Source organism: Coregonus lavaretus (assembly GCF_964263955.1).
Source record: "Coregonus lavaretus genome assembly, contig: HAP1_SCAFFOLD_2610, whole genome shotgun sequence".
Classification (NCBI taxonomy): Eukaryota; Metazoa; Chordata; class Actinopteri; order Salmoniformes; family Salmonidae; genus Coregonus; species Coregonus lavaretus.
Window position 1 is genome coordinate 34,104 of NW_028160218.1, and position 20,751 is coordinate 54,854.

At 51.1% G+C, this 20,751-nt stretch overlaps 1 protein-coding gene across 1 annotated transcript in view; it reads right to left on the reverse strand.

The window, feature by feature from the left end:
• LOC311122015 (methyl-CpG-binding domain protein 2-like) overlaps window positions 1–20,751 on the reverse strand; it is a 55,768-nt gene that overhangs the window by 25,007 nt on the left and 10,010 nt on the right. The window contains exons 2-3 of the mRNA XM_084196443.1: window positions 15,607–15,744; window positions 520–610 (exon numbers count right to left, since the gene is read on the reverse strand). Of these exons, the coding sequence (XP_084052569.1) occupies window positions 520–610; window positions 15,607–15,744 (229 nt within the window). The remainder of the gene's footprint in view (window positions 1–519; window positions 611–15,606; window positions 15,745–20,751) is intronic.

Sequence of the window (20,751 nt, forward strand, 5' to 3'; positions counted from 1 at the left end):
TGTTCTCCATGTATATCATGTTATTGGACTGTGTTCTCCATGTATATCATGTTATTGGACTGTGTTCTCCATGTATATCATGTTATTGGACTGTGTTCTCCATGTATATCATGTTATTGGACTGTGTTCTCCATGTATATCATGTTATTGGACTGTGTTCTCCATGTATATCATGTTATTGGACTGTGTTCTCCATGTATATCATGTTATTGGACTGTGTTCTCCATGTATATCATATTATTGGACTGTGTTCTCCATGTATATCATGTCATTGGACTGTGTTCTCCATGTATAATGAATAAACAAACTTGAACCTATACGTATTCTATCTCACAGTCCAGTGTATTTGATTCATAGTAGATATGTGTATATATTGAACTAATAATGGATAAATACAATTCTAACCATTATAATTGTATGATAATATGGTTTATGTACAACTATAACATGATTGATAGCCTATTATTAACATCAGGTGAATTGAACTAAACAGAGAGCCTTGCAGGCTTGTGCTCTTACTTGTTAAACCTTTGGGAAGCTCCATGGTCCTGAGGACCTCTTCTGTGATGGCTGACACCCTCAGGCCCTTCAACCGCTTCTCCCAGAACAGCTGCAAACACAACAGAGGGGTGATGAGAAGAGGAGAGGAGGAGAGAGATGGAACAGTGGGGGAGAGGAGGAGAGAGATGGAACAGTGGGGGAGAGGAGGAGAGAGATGGAACAGTGGGGGAGAGGAGGAGAGAGATGGAACAGTGGGGGAGAGGAGGAGAGAGATGGAACAGTGGGGGAGAGGAGGAGAGAGATGGAACAGTGGGGGAGAGGAGGAGAGAGATGGAACAGTGGGGGAGAGGAGGAGAGAGATGGAACAGTGGGGGAGAGGAGGAGAGAGATGGAACAGTGGGGGAGAGGAGGAGAGAGATGGAACAGTGGGGAAGAGGAGGAGAGAGATGGAACAGTGGGGGAGAGAGATGGAACAGTGGGGGAGAGAGATGGAACAGTGGGGGAGAGAGATGGAACAGTGGGGGGAGAGGAGGAGAGAGATGGAACAGTGGGGGAGAGAGATGGAACAGTGGGGGAGAGAGATGGAACAGTGGGGGAGAGAGATGGAACAGTGGGGGAGAGAGATGGAACAGTGGGGGGAGAGGAGGAGAGAGATGGAACAGTGGGGGAGAGGAGGAGAGAGATGGAACAGTGGGGAAGAGGAGGAGAGAGATGGAACAGTGGGGGAGAGGAGGAGAGAGATGGAACAGTGGGGAAGAGGAGGAGAGAGATGGAACAGTGGGGGAGAGGAGGAGAGAGATGGAACAGTGGGGAAGAGGAGGAGAGAGATGGAACAGTGGGGAAGAGGAGGAGAGAGATGGAACAGTGGGGGAGAGGAGGAGAGAGATGGAACAGTGGGGGAGAGGAGGAGAGAGATGGAACAGTGGGGAAGAGGAGGAGAGAGATGGAACAGTGGGGGAGAGGAGGAGAGAGATGGAACAGTGGGGAAGGCAGGTAGCTTAGTGGTTAACAGCGTTGTGCCAGTAACCGAAAGGTCGCTGGTTCTAATCCCCGAGCCGACTAGGTGAAAAATCTGTCGATGTGCCCTTGAGCAAGGCACTTAACCCTTATTGCTCAAGTAAGTCGCTCTGGATAAGAGCGTCTGCTAAATGACAAAAAAAAAAAGAGAGATGGAACAGTGTGATGGAACCATGAGGTCCCAGGACACCCCAGAAAACAAGACCTGGTATTTATCAAACTGGAGAGTTATAAAGCTATTAGGCTCCTAGATGTATAAATCCTGCAGCCGCAACAGAAACAACACAGAGAATAAACAGCTGTGCTTAGTGCCAACCAAGGCCTTCAAACCAGACGAGCCGACAGGCTGACTGAGAGAGAGACACATAACAGCCATGCTATCCTTCCCTAACACAGAGGCAGGGGGTGGCTCGTCTATATAGGGATGTGATGGCAGCAGATCAACCAACCATCGCCCGTCTCCCTTTGCTTAGTCCTAAACTAATCCTCTCTCCAGTTAGAGAAGCACTGCAGCGTCTTCAATACAAGGCCATTCCGCTTTTGTCCACTTCTTGAAAACATTTAGGAGGCAATTCACTTCTGCTCCAACCAAGTTACTCTGCTGGCTAGTAGCCAGATCAGAAATAGGCCTATGGAGAGAGACCTCGCTATCTCTGCAGTGGCAGAACATTATCCTCAATATAATTCATCAATTTAGTGAATCCCATTGGTGTTTAATATGAGGGTTTCGCAAGTCTAGCTAAAATACATGCTGCCGGTGAATATCATCCTTACCCTCAAGGCCTTCCAGTTTGAAAGCTGCGGAGACTCAAAGGGCATCTAGTATTTTACATCACTTAACAGCAAGGTTACGTGTATGTGATGTGTATACCAGTAACAGCAGCAGGATATATTCTCTCTCTCTCTCTCTCTCTCAACGTTAGCTGCTTGATAACAAGGTCGGTGATCAATAGTTCATGTCCTATTCCAGAGAGCTGTCTAAAGGTTTAAACATGCTACAATCAAATAGGTTATTCATGTTGCCTTTGCCTTCTCACACACTGACAAAGTTCCATGTCAGTTTGGTCCTTAATAGAAGCTAAACATGAAGCATGAGAAGCAGTGGTACTCTGAAGCATTAGGATTTGTTATAACATTAACGCAGGTAAACACACACACACCCTCACACTTTCTTTGAGTCCTCATCTATGGATCAGTGTCTCCATCTGGCCTGTTCCCCTCTAGCCTCCTCTTCCCTGACCAACAGAACGTCTCTTTATTACCTATGATAATTATTACCTATGACTTTAACTCTACCCACATGTACATATTACCTCAACTAGCCGGTGCCCCCGCACATTGACTATGCAACGGTACCCCCCTGTATATATAGCCTCCCTACTGTCACTTTATTCTATTGTATATATAGCCTCCCTACTGTCACTTTATTTTTTACTTCTGCTCTTTTTTTTCTCAACACTTTTTTGTTGTTGTTTTATTCTTACTTTTTTGTTTAAAATAAATGCACTGTTGGTTAAGGGCTGTAAGTAAGCATTTCACTGTAATGTCTGCACCTGTTGTATTCGGCGCATGTGACCAATAAAATTTGATTTGATTTGATTTGATTTGATAATGTCTTCACACCTAATTGGCTGTTGCCAGGGTGACAGCCACCCCCATTTCCCTAGGGTAATTTCCTGAGAGGTTAAAGGCAGGGGTAGAGGAGGGGGGTGGGGGAGGAGGGAGAGAGGGGGGAGGTCTTCAGGGAAGGAGGGAGCAGAGAGGGAGAGAGGGGGAGGAAGTCAGGGAAGAAGGGAGCAGAGGGAGAGAGGGGGAGGAAGTCAGGGAAGGAGGGAGCAGAGGGAGAGAGGGGGAGGAAGTCAGGGAAGGAGGGAGCAGAGGGAGAGAGGGGGAGGAAGTCAGGGAAGGAGGGAGCAGAGGGAGAGAGGGGGAGGTCTTCAGGGAAGGAGGGAGCAGAGGGAGAGAGGGGGAGGAAGTCAGGGAAGGAGGGAGCAGAGGGAGAGAGGGGGAGGAAGTCAGGGAAGGAGGGAGCAGAGGGAGAGAGGGGGAGGAAGTCAGGGAAGGAGGGAGCAGAGAGGGAGAGAGGGGGAGGAAGTCAGGGAAGGAGGGAGCAGAGGGAGAGAGGGGGAGGAAGTCAGGGAAGGAGGGAGCAGAGGGAGAGAGGGGGAGGAAGTCAGGGAAGCCATCGGTGGGAAATAATCAGCCAAGCAGCTGATCTCATTTCCAAATCCTAATGAAACTTCACCACCCCTCCTCTCGGACTCACATGCATAAGTGTGTGTGATCATCCTGACACTCCATTTTCTTCACAGCCTCATTAGGCAGCACATCTTAAAGTCACACAATCAAGCCAGCCAGCCTCAGCCTCACACAGACAGCCTAACAGTGGCTGAATGTCCCTCAATGTCATGGGAACACAGATACAGCAGCTAGCAGAATAACATCACCTGCACTCTGAGTCTACTGTCTAGTAGGATAACATCACCTGCACTCTGAGAGTATACAGTTTACTGTCTAGTAGGATAACATCACCTGCACTCTGAGTCTACTGTCTAGTAGGATAACATCACCTGCACTCTAAGAGTATACTATCTAGTGTCTAGTAGGATAACATCACCTGCACTCTGAGAGTATACAGTTTACTGTCTAGTAGGATAACATCACCTGCACTCTGAGTCTACTGTCTAGTAGGATAACATCACCTGCACTCAGAGTCTACTGTCTACTGTCTAGTAGGATAACATCACCTGCACTCTAAGAGTATACTATCTAGTGTCTAGTAGGATAACATCACCTGCACTCTGAGAGTATACAGTCTACTGTCTAGTAGGATAAAATCACCTGCACTCTGAGAGTATACAGTCTACTGTCTAGTAGGATAACATCACCTGCACTCTGAGAGTATACAGTCTACTGTCTAGTAGGATAACATCACCTGCACTCTGAGAGTATACAGTCTACTGTCTAGTAGGATAACATCACCTGCACTCTGAGAGTATACAGTCTACTGTCTAGTAGGATAACATCACCTGCACTCTGAGAGTCTACTGTCTAGTAGGATAACATCACCTGCACTCTAAGAGTATAATATCTAGTGTCTAGTAGGATAACATCACCTGCACTCTGAGAGTATACAGTCTACTGTCTAGTAGGATAACATCACCTGCACTCTGAGAGTCTACTGTCTAGTAGGATAACATCACCTGCACTCTGAGAGTATACAGTCTACTGTCTAGTAGGATAACATCACCTGCACTCTGAGAGTATACAGTCTACTGTCTAGTAGGATAACATCACCTGCACTCTGAGAGTCTACTGTCTAGTAGGATAACATCACCTGCACTCTGAGAGTATACAGTCTACTGTCTAGTAGGATAACATCACCTGCACTCTGAGAGTATACAGTCTACTGTCTAGTAGGATAACATCACCTGCACTCTGAGAGTCTACGGTCTAGTAGGATAACATCACCTGCACTCTGAGAGTATACAGTCTACTGTCTAGTAGGATAACATCACCTGCACTCTGAGAGTATACAGTCTACTGTCTAGTAGGATAACATCACCTGCACTCTGAGAGTCTACGGTCTAGTAGGATAACATCACCTGCACTCTGAGAGTATACAGTCTACTGTCTAGTAGGATAACATCACCTGCACTCTGAGAGTATACAGTCTACTGTCTAGTAGGATAACATCACCTGCACTCTGAGTCTACTGTCTAGTAGGATAACATCACCTGCACTCAGAGTCTACTGTCTACTGTCTAGTAGGATAACATCACCTGCACTCTAAGAGTATACTATCTAGTGTCTAGTAGGATAACATCACCTGCACTCTGAGAGTATACAGTCTACTGTCTAGTAGGATAACATCACCTGCACTCTGAGAGTATACAGTCTACTGTCTAGTAGGATAACATCACCTGCACTCTGAGAGTATACAGTCTACTGTCTAGTAGGATAACATCACCTGCACTCTGAGAGTATACAGTCTACTGTCTAGTAGGATAACATCACCTGCACTCTGAGAGTATACAGTCTACTGTCTAGTAGGATAACATCACCTGCACTCTGAGAGTCTACGGTCTAGTAGGATAACATCACCTGCACTCTGAGAGTATACAGTCTACTGTCTAGTAGGATAACATCACCTGCACTCTGAGAGTATACAGTCTACTGTCTAGTAGGATAACATCACCTGCACTCTGAGTCTACTGTCTAGTAGGATAACATCACCTGCACTCAGAGTCTACTGTCTACTGTCTAGTAGGATAACATCACCTGCACTCTAAGAGTATACTATCTAGTGTCTAGTAGGATAACATCACCTGCACTCTGAGAGTATACAGTCTACTGTCTAGTAGGATAACATCACCTGCACTCTGAGAGTATACAGTCTACTGTCTAGTAGGATAACATCACCTGCACTCTGAGAGTATACAGTCTACTGTCTAGTAGGATAACATCACCTGCACTCTGAGAGTATACAGTCTACTGTCTAGTAGGATAACATCACCTGCACTCTGAGAGTATACAGTCTACTGTCTAGTAGGATAACATCACCTGCACTCTGAGAGTCTACTGTCTAGTAGGATAACATCACCTGCACTCTAAGAGTATAATATCTAGTGTCTAGTAGGATAACATCACCTGCACTCTGAGAGTATACAGTCTACTGTCTAGTAGGATAACATCACCTGCACTCTGAGAGTCTACTGTCTAGTAGGATAACATCACCTGCACTCTGAGAGTATACAGTCTACTGTCTAGTAGGATAACATCACCTGCACTCTGAGAGTATACAGTCTACTGTCTAGTAGGATAACATCACCTGCACTCTGAGAGTCTACTGTCTAGTAGGATAACATCACCTGCACTCTGAGAGTATACAGTCTACTGTCTAGTAGGATAACATCACCTGCACTCTGAGAGTATACAGTCTACTGTCTAGTAGGATAACATCACCTGCACTCTGAGAGTCTACGGTCTAGTAGGATAACATCACCTGCACTCTGAGAGTATACAGTCTACTGTCTAGTAGGATAACATCACCTGCACTCTGAGAGTATACAGTCTACTGTCTAGTAGGATAACATCACCTGCACTCTGAGAGTCTACTGTCTAGTAGGATAACATCACCTGCACTCTGAGAGTATACAGTCTACTGTCTAGTAGGATAACATCACCTGCACTCTGAGAGTCTACTGTCTAGTAGGATAACATCACCTGCACTCTGAGAGTATACAGTCTACTGTCTAGTAGGATAACATCACCTGCACTCTGAGAGTATACAGTCTACTGTCTAGTAGGATAACATCACCTGCACTCTGAGAGTCTACGGTCTAGTAGGATAACATCACCTGCACTCTGAGAGTATACAGTCTACTGTCTAGTAGGATAACATCACCTGCACTCTGAGAGTCTACTGTCTAGTAGGATAACATCACCTGCACTCTGAGAGTATACAGTCTACTGTCTAGTAGGATAACATCACCTGCACTCTGAGAGTATACAGTCTACTGTCTAGTAGGATAACATCACCTGCACTCTGAGAGTCTACTGTCTAGTAGGATAACATCACATGCACTCTGAGAGTATACAGTCTACTGTCTAGTAGGATAACATCACCTGCACTCTGAGAGTATACAGTCTACTGTCTAGTAGGATAACATCACCTGCACTCTGAGAGTCTACGGTCTAGTAGGATAACATCACCTGCACTCTGAGAGTATACAGTCTACTGTCTAGTAGGATAACATCACCTGCACTCTGAGAGTATACAGTCTACTGTCTAGTAGGATAACATCACCTGCACTCTGAGAGTCTACTGTCTAGTAGGATAACATCACCTGCACTCTGAGAGTATACAGTCTACTGTCTAGTAGGATAACATCACCTGCACTCTGAGAGTATACTGTCTAGTAGGATAACATCACCTGCACTCTGAGAGTATACAGTCTACTGTCTAGTAGGATAACATCACCTGCACTCTGAGAGTATACAGTCTACTGTCTAGTAGGATAACATCACCTGCACTCTGAGAGTATACAGTCTACTGTCTAGTAGGATAACATCACCTGCACTCTGAGAGTATACAGTCTACTGTCTAGTAGGATAACATCACCTGCACTCTGAGAGTCTACTGTCTAGTAGGATAACATCACCTGCACTCTAAGAGTATAATATCTAGTGTCTAGTAGGATAACATCACCTGCACTCTGAGAGTATACAGTCTACTGTCTAGTAGGATAACATCACCTGCACTCTGAGAGTCTACTGTCTAGTAGGATAACATCACCTGCACTCTGAGAGTATACAGTCTACTGTCTAGTAGGATAACATCACCTGCACTCTGAGAGTATACAGTCTACTGTCTAGTAGGATAACATCACCTGCACTCTGAGAGTCTACTGTCTAGTAGGATAACATCACCTGCACTCTGAGAGTATACAGTCTACTGTCTAGTAGGATAACATCACCTGCACTCTGAGAGTCTACGGTCTAGTAGGATAACATCACCTGCACTCTGAGAGTATACAGTCTACTGTCTAGTAGGATAACATCACCTGCACTCTGAGAGTATACAGTCTACTGTCTAGTAGGATAACATCACCTGCACTCTGAGAGTATACAGTCTACTGTCTAGTAGGATAACATCACCTGCACTCTGAGAGTCTACTGTCTAGTAGGATAACATCACCTGCACTCTGAGAGTATACAGTCTACTGTCTAGTAGGATAACATCACCTGCACTCTGAGAGTCTACGGTCTAGTAGGATAACATCACCTGCACTCTGAGAGTATACAGTCTACTGTCTAGTAGGATAACATCACCTGCACTCTGAGAGTATACAGTCTACTGTCTAGTAGGATAACATCACCTGCACTCTGAGAGTCTAGTGTCTAGTAGGATAACATCACCTGCACTCTAAGAGTATACTATCTAGTGTCTAGTAGGATAACATCACCTGCACTCTAAGAGTATACTATCTAGTGTCTAGTACACGATCTGACAGACAGACACAGCAGCTATCCTAAATGTCCCTTACTGTCCTCCGATAACAGAGAGAGCCGGTAGAGGATGGGATGGGACCACCTTGACTCTGAGGTCTGCTGTTGTCAGTGAAACAGCATGCCACTCTGGATAAAGTCTCAAGTGTTGTTATGATAAGGGAACCGAAAGGTAACGCAGTCCAACTAACTGTTGAGACATGGAGCCTGGTCTTACAACCTTCCTATTGGGCTGCTGATTCAAGTCATTCAGGCACTGCATTATGGGCAGTGGGTACTACTGCAGAGAGTGCTGAGTGGCACTGTGCTCAAGTCCCAATGTGTATGTACGTGTGTCAGTGTGGGTCAAGTCAGCGTGTGTGTGGGCGCGTAGGGGGGCTGGTGTCATCTCCCCAGTAAGAGGAGAGGGGGGCTGGTGTCATCTCCCCAGTAAGAGGAGATGGGGGCTGGTGTCATCTCCCCAGTAAGAGGAGAGGGGGGCTGGTGTCATCTCCCCAGTAAGAGGAGATGGGGGCTGGTGTCATCTCCCCAGTAAGAGGAGATGGGGGCTGAAGTCATCTCCCCAGTAAGAGGAGATGGGGGCTGGTGTCATCTCCCCAGTAAGAGGAGAGGGGGGCTGGTGTCATCTCCCCAGTAAGAGGAGATGGGGGCTGGTGTCATCTCCCCAGTAAGAGGAGAGGGGGGCTGGTGTCATCTCCCCAGTAACAGGAGATGGGGGCTGGTGTCATCTCCCCAGTAAGAGGAGATGGGGGCTGGTGTCATCTCCCCAGTAAGAGGAGATGGGGGCTGGTGTCATCTCCCCAGTAAGAGGAGATGGGGGCTGGTGTCATCTCCCCAGTAAGAGGAGAGGGGGGCTGGTGTCATCTCCCCAGTAAGAGGAGAGGGGGGCTGGTGTCATCTCCCCAGTAAGAGGAGAGGGGGGCTGGTGTCATCTCCCCAGTAAGAGGAGAGGGGGGCTGGTGTCATCTCCCCAGTAAGAGGAGAGGGGGGCTGGTGTCATCTCCCCAGTAAGAGGAGATGGGGGCTGGTGTCATCTCCCCAGTAAGAGGAGAGGGGGGCTGGTGTCATCTCCCCAGTAAGAGGAGAGGGGGGCTGGTGTCATCTCCCCAGTAAGAGGAGAGGGGGGCTGGTGTCATCTCCCCAGTAAGAGGAGAGGGGGGCTGGTGTCATCTCCCCAGTAAGAGGAGAGGGGGGCTGGTGTCATCTCCCCAGTAAGAGGAGAGGGGGGCTGGTGTCATCTCCCCAGTAAGAGGAGAGGGGGGCTGGTGTCATCTCCCCAGTAAGAGGAGATGGGGGCTGGTGTCATCTCCCCAGTAAGAGGAGATGGGGGCTGGTGTCATCTCCCCAGTAAGAGGAGATGGGGGCTGGTGTCATCTCCCCAGTAAGAGGAGAGGGGGGCTGGTGTCATCTCCCCAGTAAGAGGAGATGGGGGCTGGTGTCATCTCCGAAGTAAGAGGAGATGGGGGCTGGTGTCATCTCCCCAGTAAGAGGAGAGGGGGGCTGGTGTCATCTCCCCAGTAAGAGGAGATGGGGGCTGGTGTCATCTCCCCAGTAAGAGGAGAGGGGGGCTGGTGTCATCTCCCCAGTAAGAGGAGAGGGGGGCTGGTGTCATCTCCCCAGTAAGAGGAGAGGGGGGCTGGTGTCATCTCCCCAGTAAGAGGAGATGGGGGCTGGTGTCATCTCCCCAGTAAGAGGAGAGGGGGGCTGGTGTCATCTCCCCAGTAAGAGGAGATGGGGGCTGGTGTCATCTCCCCAGTAAGAGGAGAGGGGGGCTGGTGTCATCTCCCCAGTAAGAGGAGATGGGGGCTGGTGTCATCTCCCCAGTAAGAGGAGAGGGGGGCTGGTGTCATCTCCCCAGTAAGAGGAGATGGGGGCTGGTGTCATCTCCCCAGTAAGAGGAGAGGGGGGCTGGTGTCATCTCCCCAGGAAGAGGAGAGGGGGGCTGGTGTCATCTCCCCAGTAAGAGGAGAGGGGGCCTGGTGTCATCTCCCCAGGAAGAGGAGATGGGGGCTGGTGTCATCTCCCCAGTAAGATGAGAGGGGGGCTGGTGTCATCTCCCCAGTAAGAGGAGATGGGGGCTGGTGTCATCTCCCCAGTAAGAGGAGAGGGGGGCTGGTGTCATCTCCCCAGGAAGAGGAGAGGGGGGCTGGTGTCATCTCCCCAGTAAGAGGAGAGGGGGGCTGGTGTCATCTCCCCAGTAAGAGGAGAGGGGGGCTGGTGTCATCTCCCCAGTTAGAGGAGAGGGGGGCTGGTGTCATCTCCCCAGTAAGAGGAGATGGGGGCTGGTGTCATCTCCCCAGTAAGAGGAGAGGGGGGCTGGTGTCATCTCCCCAGTAAGAGGAGAGGGGGGCTGGTGTCATCTCCCCAGTAAGAGGAGAGGGGGGCTGGTGTCATCTCCCCAGTAAGAGGAGAGGGGGGCTGGTGTCATCTCCCCAGTAAGAGGAGAGGGGGGCTGGTGTCATCTCCCCAGTAAGAGGAGATGGGGGCTGGTGTCATCTCCCCAGTAAGAGGAGATGGGGGCTGGTGTCATCTCCCCAGTAAGAGGAGAGGGGGGCTGGTGTCATCTCCCCAGTAAGAGGAGAGGGGGGCTGGTGTCATCTCCCCAGTAAGAGGAGATGGGGGCTGGTGTCATCTCCCCAGTAAGAGGAGAGGGGGGCTGGTGTCATCTCCCCAGTAAGAGGAGAGGGGGGCTGGTGTCATCTCCCCAGTAAGAGGAGATGGGGGCTGGTGTCATCTCCCCAGTAAGAGGAGAGGGGGGCTGGTGTCATCTCCCCAGTAAGAGGAGAGGGGGGCTGGTAAGAGGAGAGGGGGGCTGGTGTCATCTCCCCAGTAAGAGGAGATGGGGGCTGGTGTCATCTCCCCAGTAAGAGGAGAGGGGGGCTGGTGTCATCTCCCCAGTAAGAGGAGAGGGGGGCTGGTGTCATCTCCCCAGTAAGAGGAGAGGGGGGCTGGTGTCATCTCCCCAGTAAGAGGAGATGGGGGCTGGTGTCATCTCCCCAGTAAGAGGAGAGGGGGGCTGGTGTCATCTCACCAGTAAGAGGAGATGGGGGGCTGGTGTCATCTCCCCAGTAAGAGGAGATGGGGGCTGGTGTCATCTCCCCAGTAAGAGGAGAGGGGGGCTGGTGTCATCTCCCCAGTAAGAGGAGATGGGGGCTGGTGTCATCTCCCCAGTAAGAGGAGAGGGGGGCTGGTGTCATCTCCCCAGTAAGAGGAGAGGGGGGCTGGTGTCATCTCCCCAGTAAGAGGAGAGTGGGGCTGGTGTCATCTCCCCAGTAAGAGGAGAGGGGGGCTGGTGTCATCTCCCCAGTAAGAGGAGAGGGGGGCTGGTGTCATCTCCCCAGTAAGAGGAGAGGGGGGCTGGTGTCATCTCCCCAGTAAGAGGAGATGGGGGCTGGTGTCATCTCCCCAGTAAGAGGAGAGGGGGGCTGGTGTCATCTCCCCAGTAAGAGGAGAGGGGGGCTGGTGTCATCTCCCCAGTAAGAGGAGAGGGGGGCTGGTAAGAGGAGAGGGGGGCTGGTGTCATCTCCCCAGTAAGAGGAGAGGGGGGCTGGTGTCATCTCCCCAGTAAGAGGAGAGGGGGGCTGGTAAGAGGAGAGGGGGGCTGGTGTCATCTCCCCAGTAAGAGGAGAGGGGGGCTGGTGTCATCTCCCCAGTAAGAGGAGAGGGGGGCTGGTGTCATCTCCCCAGTAAGAGGAGATGGGGGCTGGTGTCATCTCCCCAGTAAGAGGAGAGGGGGGCTGGTGTCATCTCCCCAGTAAGAGGAGAGGGGGGCTGGTGTCATCTCCCCAGTAAGAGGAGATGGGGGCTGGTGTCATCTCCCCAGTAAGAGGAGAGGGGGGCTGGTGTCATCTCCCCAGTTAGAGGAGAGGGGGGCTGGTGTCATCTCCCCAGTAAGAGGAGATGGGGGCTGGTGTCATCTCCCCAGTAAGAGGAGATGGGGGCTGGTGTCATCTCCCCAGGAAGAGGAGAGGGGGGCTGGTGTCATCTCCCCAGTAAGAGGAGAGGGGGGCTGGTGTCATCTCCCCAGGAAGAGGAGAGGGGGGCTGGTGTCATCTCCCCAGGAAGAGGAGAGGGGGGCTGGTGTCATCTCCCCAGTAAGAGGAGAGGGGGGCTGGTGTCATCTCCCCAGTAAGAGGAGAGGGGGGCTGGTGTCATCTCCCCAGTAAGAGGAGATGGGGGCTGGTGTCATCTCCCCAGTAAGAGGAGAGGGGGGCTGGTGTCATCTCCCCAGTAAGAGGAGAGGGGGGCTGGTGTCATCTCCCCAGTAAGAGGAGAGGGGGGCTGGTGTCATCTCCCCAGTAAGAGGAGAGGGGGGCTGGTGTCATCTCCCCAGTAAGAGGAGAGGGGGGCTGGTGTCATCTCCCCAGTAAGAGGAGAGGGGGGCTGGTGTCATCTCCCCAGGAAGAGGAGAGGGGGGCTGGTGTCATCTCCCCAGTAAGAGGAGAGGGGGGCTGGTGTCATCTCCCCAGTAAGAGGAGAGGGGGGCTGGTGTCATCTCCCCAGTAAGAGGAGAGGGGGGCTGGTGTCATCTCCCCAGTAAGAGGAGAGGGGGGCTGGTGTCATCTCCCCAGTAAGAGGAGAGGGGGGCTGGTGTCATCTCCCCAGTAAGAGGAGATGGGGGCTGGTGTCATCTCCCCAGTAAGAGGAGAGGGGGGCTGGTGTCATCTCCCCAGTAAGAGGAGATGGGGGCTGGTGTCATATCCCCAGTAAGAGGAGAGGGGGGCTGGTGTCATCTCCCCAGGAAGAGGAGAGGGGGGCTGGTGTCATCTCCCCAGTAAGAGGAGAGGGGGGCTGGTGTCATTGGAAGAGGAGTTGCTGAGTAGGCAGATTGTCCCAACGACAGAGAAGCAGCCTATTAGGGGAGAGAGAGAATTCCCTGATACATTACCCCTCCTCATGTCTGTCTGTCTGTCTGTCTGTCTGTCTGTCTGTCTGTCTGTCTGTCTGTCTGTCTGTCTGTCTGGCTGGCTGGCTGGCTGGCTGCTATACACATTAATCTGGTGAGGCTTCATCATGATTACGATAATACACCCACCCACACACCCACACCCACACACACACACCCACACCCACACCCACACACCCACACACACACAGAGAAAGACACACAGAAAGACACACAGAAAGACACACAGAAAGACACACACACACACACAGTGACACACAGAAAGACACACAGACGTACACACTCTACTCAGAACATCCACCCCCACACCATGTGATTTACTGGTCTCTGTATATGCTGTACTGGTAGTCTGAGCCTCGTGGTCATGGGCTAGGCTATAACACAACGGTACTCTGGGATCAGTCGAACACTTACGTCTGTGTGTGTGTGTGTGTGTGTGTCTGTGAGGGGGTGTGTGTGTCTGTGTGTGTGTGTCTGTGTGTGTGTGTGTGTGTGTGTGTGTGTGTGTGTGTGTGTGTGTGTGTGTGTGTGTGTGTGTCTGTGTGTCTGTGTGTGTGTGTGTGTGTGTCTGTGTGTGTCTGTGTGTGTGTGTGTGTGTGTGTGTGTGTCTGTGTGTCTGTGTGTGTGTGTGTGTGTGTGTGTGTGTGTGTGTGTGTGTGTGTGTGTGTCTGTGTGTGTGTGTGTGTGTGTGTGTGTGTGTCTGTGTGTGTTTGTGGGTGGGGGATGTGTCCTCGTAAGTCTGCTATTCACTGCAGGTGCTGGAGACAACGGCTCTCAGATGTCACACAGCCTCGTTGACTCACACAGCTCTGTCTCCACTCAGCTAGCGGCCAGCCTATGACTGGCTTTATAACGGCAATGACTGGCTTTATAACGGCAATGACTGGCTTAATAACGGCAATGACTGGCTTAATAACGGCAATGACTGGCTTTATAACGGCAATGACTGGCTTTATAACGGCAATGACTGGCTTTATAACGGCAATGACTGGCTTTATAACGGCAATGACTGGCTTTATAACGGCAATGACTGGCTGTCCCAGTCCCAGTCTCAGCGTGGTGCTGCTGTGTTCATACTAAGCGGTGCTGCTGTAACACAGTGAGGAGCTACAGAATTACATCTGTGGTCCATTAGCAGCCTCTAGTGGTCGATGCCAGACATGACACCCTGGTTCAGTTACAACAACAGTACAGGCTTAGGTAGCCCTGTTGTGGCATCCTTAACTAATAGACGTTGTGGCTGTCCTACATAGTGCCCACTAGACAGTGAGACGCTGTGATGCTGGTGTATAGAGCCTGAACCGGGAGACATGGCTGCAGACCTGTTCAAAACTGGTCCTAGTCATGAGTTTGTTGTTTTAAACCAGATTAGATTAGTGTGAAACTCTCTCAATGGGTGGGCCCTAACCAGCTACTCTCCACAATGGGTGGGCCTTTACCAGCTACTCTCCACAATGGGTGGGCCTTTACCAGCTACTCTCCACAATGGGTGGGCCTTTACCAGCTACTCTCCACAATGGGTGGGCCTTTACCAGCTACTCTCCACAATGGGTGGGCCTTTACCAGCTACTCTCCACAATGGGTGGGCCTTTACCAGCTACTCTCCACAATGTGTGGGCTTTTACCAGCTACTCTCCTCAATGGGTGGGCTTTTACCAGCTACTCTCCACAATGGGTGGGCTTTTACCAGCTACTCTCCTCAATGGGTGGGCCTTTACCAGCTACTCTCCACAATGGGTGGGCCTTTACCAGCTACTCTCCACAATGGGTGGGCCTTTACCAGCTACTCTCCACAATGGGTGGGCCTTTACCAGCTACTCTCCACAATGGGTGGGCCTTTACCAGCTACTCTCCACAATGTGTGGGCTTTTACCAGCTACTCTCCTCAATGGGTGGGCTTTTACCAGCTACTCTCCACAATGGGTGGGCTTTTACCAGCTACTCTCCTCAATGGGTGGGCCTTTACCAGCTACTCTCCTCAATGGGTGGGCCTTTACCAGCTACTCTCCACAATGGGTGGGCCTTTACCAGCTACTCTCCACAATGATAGCCAGTGACCTCTCATCCTTCTGGGTGTAGAATGCATCTTATAATCAACCCTCGTTCTGGGCAATAACCAGACATTAACAAGCAACTGTGTGTGTGTGTGTGTGTGTGTGTGTGTGTCTCACCTGTCTGGGCTGCTCTGTGGCTCTCTGCAGGTCTGTCTTCACCTTGTTGCTGGGGTGGTTCACCACTTTGGTGACGGGCTGTTTAAAGATGGAGGCTGTCTGTCTGATAGGAAGTGCTGTGTTCAGGTCTGGTTTACCCTGAAAGGAGAGGACAGAGAGAGAGGCTTGATTAAACAATAGGAGAGAGGTAGAGGGACAATCAGAGCAGAGAGGAGAGAGGTAGAGAGGAGAGAGGTAGAGAGGAGAGGAGAGAGGAGAGAGGAGAGAGGAGAGAGGAGAGAGGAGAGAGGTAGAGAGGAGAGGAGAGGAGAGAGGAGAGAGGTAGAGAGGAGAGAGGTAGAGAGGTAGGGAGGATGTAGAGAGGAGAGAGGAGAGGTAGGGAGGAGACAGAGAGAGTGTCAGTTGGGAGAAGGAGACAGAGAGAGTGTCAGTTGGGAGAAGGAGACAGAGAGAGTGTCAGTTGGGAGAAGGAGACAGAGAGAGTGTCAGTTGGGAGAAGGAGACAGAGAGAGTGCCAGTTGGGAGAAGGAGACAGAGAGAGTGTCAGTTGGGAGAAGGAGACAGAGAGTGTGTCAGTTGGGAAAGCAATGTCCACCCTACTTCTATGAGCCATCACGAAGCGGTCGTGTCATAAAACCGTGAAGGGAACCTTCCTTTTAATAGTTTACCACTACCCCTCCACACATCCCTGCTTTGGGCACTCCTCTTTTTACAGTGTCTTAAACACATTCAGCAGAACTCCTACAGCCACTGTGGGACAGCCGGAAACCAGTGTTCAGTTCAAACAACTAGTGACGCAGACAGAGAACATTCAAAGTGGGCGGTTGGCGAGTCTAGGCTGCTAAGCGAGGCGCTCAGCTAACATCTGCATGTGCTGTGTGCAGAGCAGCGACGGTTGAAGGGTTAACTTTGATCTGTGGTTTGGCAGACACAAAAGGGGGGAGGGGAGGGGAGGGGAGGGGAGGGGAGGGGAGGGGGGGACTCCCTAACGAGGACATGTGGAGAGCAGTGAAGCAGCAGAGTAGAGTGGGGCGGGGCCAAACTAAAACCAACGCCTGCACTACTCACTCAGCCAAGCAACACCGGCTCAGGATCTAGGCCTAGCTGGAACGGAGGATCTGTCTCTTAGTTAGCACATACTGAGTCCTAGGGAGGATCTACGTACCAGGCAGAGCATACTGAGTCCCAGGGACGAGCTGCATACCAAGGCACACTGACTGTGTACCAGGGCACACTGAGTCCCAGGGACGAGCTGCCTACCAAGGCATACTGACTGTGTACCAGAGCACACTGAGTCCCAGGGACGAGCTGCCTACCAAGGCACACTGACTGTGTACCAGGGCACACTGAGTCCCAGGGACGAGCTGCATACCAAGGCACACTGACTGTGTACCAGAGCACACTGAGTCCCAGGGACGAGCTGCATACCAGGGCTTATTGAGTCCTGGGGAGGATACCAGAGCACACACCCAGGGTCAAGCTGCGTCTCAGGGCACAGAGTCCCAGGGAGGAGGCAGTCCTCAGCTCGTGAGCAACACTGTGGCAGCGGCACACACTCAATTACAGACCAAGAACAACACCAAGCAAACCGCTCCATATGCAAACACCCACTACCAACATTACCACTTTCTTTCAAGAAGTAAGCACTGCTCTCATTTCTCATGGAACAAAATGCGCTTCAAAAAAAGCTTTCACATTTTTTTATTCACGTCAAAGAAATCAAATCAAATGTTATTTGTCACATGCTTTGTAAAGAACAGGTATTTATCCTGAGTCCTTCCCAAAGAGAGCACTAAGAACCATAGATAAGATAGCAGAGGGCCCTCAAGCTTAGATAAGATAGCAGAGGGCCCTCAAGCTTAGATAAGATAGCAGAGGGCCCTCAAGCTTAGATAAGAAAGCAGAGGGCCCTCAAGCTTAGATAAGATAGCAGAGGGCCCTCAAGCTTAGATAAGATAGCAGAGGGCCCTCAAGCTTAGATAAGATAGCAGAGGGCCCTCAAGCTTAGATAAGATAGCAGAGGGCCCTCAAGCTTAGATAAGAAAGCAGAGGGCCCTCAAGCTTAGATAAGATAGCAGAGGGCCCTCAAGCTTAGATAAGATAGCAGAGGGCCCTCAAGCTTAGATAAGATAGCAGAGGGCCCTCAAGCTTAGATAAGATAGCAGAGGGAGTGGGCAGAGTGTGTAGGTGGGCAGAGAGAGTGTGTAGGTGGGCAGAGAGCGTGTGTAGGTGGGCAGAGAGCGTGTAGGTGGGCAGACTGCGGGTAGGTGGGCAGAGAGAGTGTATAGGTGGGCAGAGAGCATGTGTAGGTGGGCAGACAGCGTATAGGTGGGCAGAGAGCGTGTAGGTGGGCAGAGAGCGTGTGTAGGTGGGCAGAGAGCGTATAGGTGGGCAGAGAGCGTGTAGGTGGGCAGAGAGCGTGTAGGTGGGCAGAGAGAGTGTGTAGGTGGGCAGAGAGAGTGTGTAGGTGGGCAGATAGCGTATAGGTGGGCAGAGAGCGTGTAGGTGGGCAGAGAGCGTGTGTAGGTGGGCAGACAGCGTGTGTAGGTGGGCAGAGAGCGTGTGTAGGTGGGCAGAGAGAATGTGTAGGTGGGCAGAGAGCGTGTGTAGGTGGGCAGACAGCGTGTGTAGGTGGGCAGACAGCGTATAGGTGGGCAGACAGCGTATAGGTGGGCAGACAGCGCGTGTAGGTGGGCAGAGTGTGTAGAAGGGCAGAGAGAGTGTGTAGGTGGGCAGAGAGAGTGTGTAGGTGGGCAGAGAGCGTGTAGGTGGGCAGACAGCGTGTAGGTGGGAAGACAGCGTGTAGGTGGGCAGACAGCGTGTGTAGGTGGGCAGAGAGAGTGTGTAGGTGGGCAGAGAGAGTGTGTAGGTGTGCAGAAAGAGTGTGTAGGTGGGCAGACAGCGTGTGTAGGTGGGCAGACAGCGTGTGTAGGTGGGCAGACAGCGTGTGTAGGTGGGCAGACAGCGTGTGTAGGTGGGCAGAGAGAGTGTGTAGGTGGGCAGAGTGTGTGTGTAGGTGGGCAGAGAGTCGAGTGTGGAGACGAATGGATTGGGTTCAGTCAGTGGTCCTGATGAACCATTCCCAGCTAGTTTATGCTGGCTAGCTGGCAACAACAGCAGCATGGCGCTAGTTAAACCTTGTAAAAGAAAGTTATGTTTATTTCGATGGGATAGCAGAGGGCCCTCAAGCTTAGATAAGCTTAGATAAGATAGCAGAGGGCCCTCAAGCTTAGATAAGATAGCAGAGGGAGTGGGCAGAGAGAGTGTGTAGGTGGGCAGAGAGCGTGTGTAGGTGGGCAGAGAGCGTGTAGGTGGGCAGACTGCGGGTAGGTGGGCAGAGAGAGTGTATAGGTGGGCAGAGAGCGTATAGGTGGGCAGAGAGCGTGTAGGTGGGCAGAGAGCGTGTGTAGGTGGACAGAGAGCGTATAGGTGGGCAGAGAGCGTGTAGGTGGGCAGAGAGCGTGTAGGTGGGCAGAGAGCGTGTGTAGGTGGGCAGAGAGCGTATAGGTGGGCAGAGAGCGTGTATAGGTGGGCAGAGAGAGTGTGTAGGTGGGCAGAGAGAGTGTGTAGGTGGGCAGAGAGAGTGTGTAGGTGGGCAGAGAGAGTGTGTAGGTGGGCAGAGAGCGTATAGGTGGGCAGAGAGCGTGTGTAGGTGGGCAGACAGCGTGTGTAGGTGGGCAGAGAGCGTGTGTAGGTGGGCAGAGAGCGTGTGTAGGTGGGCAGAGAGAATGTGTAGGTGGGCAGAGAACGTGTGTAGGTGGGCAGACAGCGTGTGTAGGTGGGCAGACAGCGTATAGGTGGGCAGACAGCGTATAGGTGGGCAGACAGCACGTGTAGGTGGGCAGAGTGTGTAGAAGGGCAGAGAGAGTGTGTAGGTGGGCAGAGAGAGTGTGTAGGTGGGCAGAGAGCGTGTAGGTGGGCAGACAGCGTGTAGGTGGGCAGACAGCGTGTAGGTGGGCAGACAGCGTGTGTAGGTGGGCAGAGAGAGTGTGTAGGTGGGCAGAGAGAGTGTGTAGGTGGGCAGAGAGAGTGTGTAGGTGGGCAGAGAGAGTGTGTAGTTGGGCAGAGAGCGTGTGTAGTTGGGCAGAGAGCGTGTGTAGGTGGGCAGACAGCGTGTGTAGGTGGGCAGAGAGAGTGTGTAGGTGTGCAGAAAGAGTGTGTAGGTGGGCAGACAGCGTGTGTAGGTGGGCAGAGAGAGTGTGTAGGTGGGCAGAGTGTGTGTGTAGGTGGGCAGAGTGTGTGTGTAGGTGGGCAGAGAGTCGAGTGTGGAGACGAATGGATTGGGTTCAGTCAGTGGTCCTGATGAACCATTCCCAGCTAGTTTATGCTGGCTAGCTGGCAACAACAGCAGCATGGCGCTAGTTAAACCTTGTAAAAGAAAGTTATGTTTATTTCGATGGGCGAGGGAGCAATAACTATATTGGTCACCATCTCCGATTTGGTCACCATCTGAATTTGGTCACCATCTCCGATTGGTTCCATCCCACTTGATTTGATTTAGATTAGGATAGCAGCCTACGGGAGAAATAACTTGCAATATTGGTAGTAACCATCTGGACGTCACCGTGACGCAGTCTACTGGCCAACGGGGAGCGTCTGAGCTGCAAGCCGACAACAGAACACAGGGAACAGTGTCTAGGGTGTCCAATCAAAAATGCATATTTTAACCAAATGGTTAAAATAATATGTTCATTGTGTAGATAATCCTCTAAGACATTACCGGAGAGAGAGACTGTCAAAGAATTCAGCAAAGAGCTGCTGTGTTTATGAGTGACTTCCTGTCTAAGTTAGTATTCAGCGCTGTCAACACAGTTTTTATTCAACACTATTACAAAACAATCAAACGCTCTTCCCGCTACTTCCACTAGCAGCTGCAGCTGCGATGAATGAGTAGCCAAGTGTATCGACAGGCCTGTGTTATTAATTGTTAGCAGCTCGTCGTGTCTATTTTAATATCAATAAATACTTCACTTTCTCTGGTCACAGGAACAACATGAATTTGTGCATGAGGCATATGCGGTGCGACTCGAGTTACTTCCAGCTTATACTTACTCTATACATTTTATGGACACAGTCAATTTTACAATAATTATATTTTGTTTTGTTTTTTCTCCTGAACTTCCTCTACTCTCAACCTCTCCGATC